The sequence below is a fragment of the Fulmarus glacialis genome, unplaced genomic scaffold, assembly GCF_000690835.1.
Source record: "Fulmarus glacialis isolate BGI_N327 unplaced genomic scaffold, ASM69083v1 scaffold28951, whole genome shotgun sequence".
NCBI lineage: Eukaryota > Metazoa > Chordata > Aves > Procellariiformes > Procellariidae > Fulmarus > Fulmarus glacialis.
The window spans coordinates 1-6,473 of record NW_009192616.1 but is presented as its reverse complement, the minus strand read 5'-3'; the positions used below and the strand labels follow the sequence as shown (position 1 = coordinate 6,473).

Below are 6,473 nucleotides of genomic sequence, written 5' to 3'. Positions count from 1 at the left end.
GGACTACCGGCAGTGATGGCTGTCGCTCACTGCTGCGCACAGAGGTGAGAAGAGGCCGCTGAGGTAGCATCCCCGTGCCAGCCCGCTAGGACAAACTCTAGTGTGGAAGCTCCCATGAAAGAGGTGCCTGCTGTCTCCTAAATTGATGGTTTTGTCTGCTTTGCTTCAGCTGATTTATTCCTGAGAAACTCCTAACGATAGTTTAAAAAACCCAGAAACTATCTCAACAGCAAAAAAAGGTGATTTTTTTGTTTTGGTTTTTTTGGTTTTTTGTTTTTTTTTAAAAGAAGCATTTCACCTCTAAAACTCAAGCTGCAAAAATCAGAACTAGAGGCCAAAACAAGAGCAACTACTCTGCTTAAAAGCAACAATTTCTCTGAAATGAGTAAATGCCAGTGAAACAAACATCTGCCCCTGCTAAATAAGTGTGAAGGTGCTGAAAAAATGAAGTCACTAGGCTTTTACCCCCCTGCTGAAACAAGCTATAAAAGAAGCATCATGTCTCTAAATCCAATAAAACACAACACTTCTTCCTAAACGTGTTCTGTTAATGCTGAACATGGGCTTTCTGAAAGCTTTCCACCTGGTTTAATTTCACAGTTTGAGCACTCCGCACTCCTCAGGAGAACAGAGGCATAGCTGCAGTAAAAACCCTCTTCCCCTGGGATACGAGAAGACCAAGGCAAGACCACGGTTCAATCAAAGAGCAACTCACCCTGCAGGCCCTGCCTTTTCGCACCGTTCCTGATTCACGAAGACCCAGGCCTGCGCAGAAAGGGTAATGCTAGAACGCTCTTTCCCTCCCAGAAGATGACAAGTGGCTGTTGCTCACCTCCTGCTACTGCTCTCGGTCTGCTCCAGGTGTTCACCTGCCCCCAGAGTTACATCAAAGTAGCCCTAAGCAATATAACTTCAGTGCGAAATACTGCACACCCAAAGAGAGACCTCTCCTCTCAAACGGTACTTATGCAACAACCTTATAAAGAAAACGCAATCAAATAATAGAACTTGTAAAACAAAAGAAATCACAAATGTAATCTCACGTCTAACGGAAGATGACAGTGAATGGTGTAAAAAAACAACAGAGCTGCCATCAGGTATGCAATACATTCCACAGCACCGACAGTTTGTTTCCTGGAACCGCATGTAAATAGCGGAGCGCTTACAAACCCATGAATGTCAAAATGCATCAGCTTGAGTGATTCTAAAACCCTTGTTAGCGAGATGACTGGCAAGAGCGTACTCAGTGATCTGGGTTTCCAGTGAATATTACTAACACAACACACGCCAGGTTACAGAATCTATTGCTTAAATTGCTCTTGGAGAAAAAAAAAAAATGCCAAGTGATATGTAAATCTTCGCCACTCACATCTCACAGGTGAATGGGCTTTTAAAGTCGAGTCTCTTTTTGCACTTTTTTTTTAAATCAGTTTATGAGCAGCTGTAGTCTTGTGGCTTGATGCAACTCTTTAAGGCTCCATGCTGACAAAATTATTTGAGGAACAACAAAAACTTCACCACAGGAGGATCGCTCTGGGATGTCAACATTTAAACACGTGGTTCAGGCCCAGGACTTGCACAGATGGTTCAAACAAATCGAGCGTCCCATATTTCTACCTTTTGTCTCTTGTTTTGGCCCTGAGCTGTTTGTTACTCCTGTGTGTCTGGCACAAGTTCAGAATCTTCCCTGTTCCTCAGGAGGAACAAGGTGTTTTACTCTTCACAGAGGCTGACGAACCGATCTTCCTACTTCCATGCTAAGTGGCTGTGCATTTTTTTCTGTTTCTAGTAACTCATCGAAGATATCCCTAGAACAGAGGGAAAGACCAATAGTGAAACTTATGTACAACAACAAACTGCTACATAAGACAGCCCTGAGGGAATCAGCAACTGGATTTAATCCACAAACTCAAGCGTCATGGATCCTGGCAGAGAAAGATGTCTTATCTGGCATCTCTAAGCAAGGCTCCTTGAATCCCACAGCACTTTTTTTTCATTTATTACAATGAATAAGGTCAGTGGTAAGCCTCAGAGAACAGTAACAATAGTGAAAATAACTCCTGGCTGGTAAAAGGATCAGAAGCAACACAGGACACAGTCTGTAGATGAAGTAATATCCTTTATTAGAGCAACAAGTATAGACAGAAGAAGGGACAAACTGAAGCGCAAAGCCCCTTCTTCAGTTCCATGTGCCTGAAAAGGTGTCACTTCTACCTACAAGCCTCATCTTGCCCGTGTCCTGAGATGATCATGGCTGCAACAACACAACTGCTAGGAGCAGGGATTTACATTTACATTTACAAATATCACAGCACTTTAGGAAAAAAATCAAGCTCCATTATGATTCCTGGTGCAATGAATGCATAGCTGAGACAGTGAATCCCCTTCTTAAAAGATGATTTAATGCATCTTGTTAAAACCCTATGTATTAGTGACATACAATTCCACGCCTCTGAACTAAGAGCACTTCAATTTTGTCATTCTTCCATATAATTCTGACTACAATTTCTTCTGACAAATACATGGATATACTTTTCATCCCAGCAAAGAGGACTAGAGGAAGAAGAGAAGCCCACTTCCTCACAAACAGCAGGTAATTATTAGCACCAAAATTCCCCAAGACACCTACTTGTGCATGTAGAAGAAGATGTAGCCGCTCCGGTCTCTGTCACACTGAACGGTGGCCTCTAGAGTTCTAGAAACTTCCAGGTCATTGTAGGTGAACCAGGACTGCTTCTTGATGTCATAAACATCACTGATATAATGACCTTAAAAACAGAGAACGAACCTTTCTTTTCATGCTGCAGTTTAACCAGTAAGCTGGTTAGCTAGATACCCTGGTCCAGCAACCTGTGTCAGATTTAAATGCTAAAAGACCCTTAAGATCCTGGTCCCTCCATCCTTCCTGGTCAATGAGCTGGTAAAAAGCACAAGCAATTCCACAGACCCCATAAGCAGTACTTTGTCCACATGCCGCAGTTAGGCACCACGACATCCTCAACCTGCTCCCCTACCAGCAAACCACGATGAAAGACTTGCTTTGCTGCCTGAATTCTTCTCTGCAAATAATCCTGCTACGGTAATTCTGTATCACAGATTTTTAAGCTAGGTAAGAGATGAAGAATAAAATACGGTATCTTTTACCTGAAGATGATGTGCTTCCGATATGGCTGACGATGCTGATGAGGCGATAGGAGTGAGGAAGCTCTCCTGTCTGAAAATGAAGTCCAATTAAAGCTTTTAGACATACACTTTTGTCCCACGTAGTTTACGGACAAGATGATTTATACACCTGAAATACAGGCTTTGGCTACTGTAATCAAAGCTGCAACCCAATCAAAGATTACAGAAACAGACCAGTTCAGACCAAATAAGGAGTCCTTCCAGAATTGGAAAAAAGCCTCCCATCTTATTTAATCTTTCAGCAAACCAACGAACATGCAAAGGAGCCATTCTGACCTCAGAACAGATGCTGACATGAGCTCTACACTGCAAAGTTTTCTAAACAACCACTTCCTGAGCGACTTCCACTGATGTCAGAATTAATCCACCAAATAAACATAGAAAAGCAAAAAGGGAACACCGCGCTTACTTGCTTACTTCTGAAATATCAAAGAAATACCCTTAATAATGGTATACAGATTTAAGAGTTAGTACCGGATATGCAGCCCAAATTCTCTCTCGTCCTGCACCTGTAATGTCAGCAGACAACGCCCTCTTTGCATGCAGGAAACATGCTCTGTCTATTCCCTGACAATAAAACTAAACGATGGTAATTGGCTTTTGACAATTATTTTTTAATCCTCTCTGACCAGGAAATATTACTGATACAATTCACTGACAATACTCTTAAAATGCAACTCTTGGCTTAAGAGTAAGGAAATCGGTAAAGAATTGTAAGAAAATAAAACTGCTAAAGGAAACTCCAATTATTTAACCTTTTCCACTCTACACAGTATTCCTTCCACTGAGGCAGGCAGGCAACTTTCACAACACCACTGTGTGGAGTCTGAGAGTGCTAGCAGCTGGCAGCACAGCCTAGGTTACAGTCACATTTCACCTAATGGGAGTAAGATCTTGTCACAACTTCTCTGTTCTGGTGGTGCAGGATCTAGAAGCCCATGGTGTTGCAATTAAACTACCACGCTGGCCGAAGTCCTCTCTCTCTAAGTAAAAATGTCAGGCCCATTGCTCTACATGCACTGGAACATTTCTGGTATAAAATTACTGTTTCCTCTGCAGCTGTTTTTTTTTTGGTTTTTTGGTTTTTGTTTTTTTTTAAATTAAAATAACACAATAGAACAGACTCTTAAGGATAGAAATTTTCTATCTTTTCACTTCTGAACATAAAAGACCTTTCTAAGACTAAACAAGTACATCTGCTCTGTAAAACTACCTCCAACAATAAACTGATGGTAAAGAGGGGGTATATTTCTCAGTTAGCTTTTGAAATCATGGATCACACCTCAGCATTTCTTTTCAGCTCTTCTGCTTCAGCTTCTGAATACTCCATGTCAAGAACATCCTCATTCCCAGAGTCTTCATCAGAACCAACGCTGTCCAGGAGAGAGCTGTTAAACTCTAGATAGCATGGAAACAATGATACTGCATGAGAAGCTGTGGCACACACAGGAATTCACAACAGGTTGAGGTATACCTACCCACATAAGCAAGCACAATAAAACACTAACATTTCAAGCTTCCTTTCCAAGGAAAGCAGGCGATATTGGAATTTCCAAATAAAATCTTCCTCTCCTTTCCCTGGCTTGTCAAAGCAATAATTGAGAAAAATATCTTCGACTACAGAATTAATTTTAGCATTGTCTTTCTCATACTTTTACAGAAGGGCACAATGGCAAGGACAGCTGGGCGATAAAAGAGTGGTTAAACACCCAATTCGCTCCAGAGCACTGGTGGTCTGCAGCCAGAACCACCATTAAAAAAAGTACAGCCAGTCTGGTCAGTGAACTGTAAGTTCCTGTAACAAGAAGCTATGAATTACAGTTTTAACTATAAGTTGCATTAACAAAGTGCATTTTTCAATTAAAACTGGCATCAAAACGCTACTGCTGGCAGCAGGCATCTTTTCATTGTTTTCAGTGGTAAGAAGACTGCTCACCGCAGGAACTTCCAGTTTGCTTGGCTGAGCAAAATGCAGGCAGCTTTCTGTAAAGAGCCGGAAGGCACCACTGCTCCCTGTACACGCTGTTCCAAACTTCCTGGGATTCTGCAGCTACCCAACTAATTTAAGATTTTGTACAGTACTCATTAGGAGAAGTAGCTATGCTTTCGCCAGCTAAATTAAAGCTATGAAATCCTGGGTGGATGAGAAGTTGAGATTAACAGGACACTACTCAGGATAATTTTTTTTTTTTCTTAAAGCCAGTTATGATGGAGATGTTTTGCCAAAGAGATCCTCATGCCACTTGCCCTGCTAAACCATCAGATGCTGGATTAGTATAATCTTCTTGGGAAGTTTATAGATGAATCCCTTTAACTGAGAATATTTTACTGCCGGTTTCCACACTTATTCAGGCTGTTGTAAGCTAGACTACAGCCAAGAAAAGCAGCCACTTAGGTAGGTCTCTGCACGAAGCACTTGCCATGGGTATTGCTAAATGCCACTTCACCAATGGCCCTCGGATGACCAGTGTTTTTTTGATTGCAGCACCACTGGGAACCTTTCTAAGACAAATACCACCAGATATATGCTCAAGATTATTAGCATCTCCTTGAACGACTGCTGGTTGATGCCTTACAAATGACACGGTAGCAAGTTGAGAAGCACAAGGCAATGCTCATGTTTAAGTCAAGCGACTGCAAATCAGGAGGAGGAAGGATTTCTAGTGCTGAACTCTTCCCGGCCATGAATCAAGGAAGACCTGAGAGGGACTGGGCACTCAGTCTGCCAGAGCTCATCAGGGGGCAGGACCCAGGCTGAGGGACATTTAAGCAGCATTCAACTTACTTCTCTTCAGAAGCAGACACAGGTTCATCCAGTAATACCTGAGGGCCTTTAAAGGTGTTTGAGCAACTATGAGTATCTTAACGCAATACTTCATTACCCCTCCCTTTTCCTCTTTGGAGCAGGAATTTTCTCTCGGTTATGCTTTGCTCTGCCAGATTGTACAAAATCACTCACATGCCAGCCTCACACAAATGTTAAACAGTGCCTGAGGCTCACCACACTGTCTGGATTTGGAAAAGACCGATAGTGTATTTTGGGTTTCCTTTTTCACCCCCAACAGCTACACCTTGCAGCGAGGTCTGTCTCCCTCCCATCCTGTATCAGTTATTCATTTTCCTGGGCAAGGCCAGTGCATTCATTAATTAGCACTAAAATATCAATGCAAGTAATAAATAATCCTTATGTTCTGACTAGAGCCATTAGCATGCTGGCTTTTGCTGGGAATGCAAAATTTCAAGATCCATTTTGCTCTCTCTGTATCAATATTATATATTAAATGTATATT

The 6,473-nt window shown here is 41.9% G+C and overlaps 1 protein-coding gene across 1 annotated transcript; it reads right to left on the bottom strand.

The window, feature by feature from the left end:
• Positions 1-1,339: 1,339 nt before the first annotated feature.
• Positions 1,340-4,581, bottom strand: LOC104083618 (ubiquitin carboxyl-terminal hydrolase 37-like; the record flags this gene model as incomplete). Its single annotated transcript, XM_009587150.1, has 4 exons — positions 1,340-1,808; positions 2,630-2,768; positions 3,145-3,214; positions 4,466-4,581. Coding segments are annotated over 4 exons (413 nt in total), but the record flags the coding sequence as incomplete, so codon positions are not given.
• Positions 4,582-6,473: the final 1,892 nt, after the last annotated feature.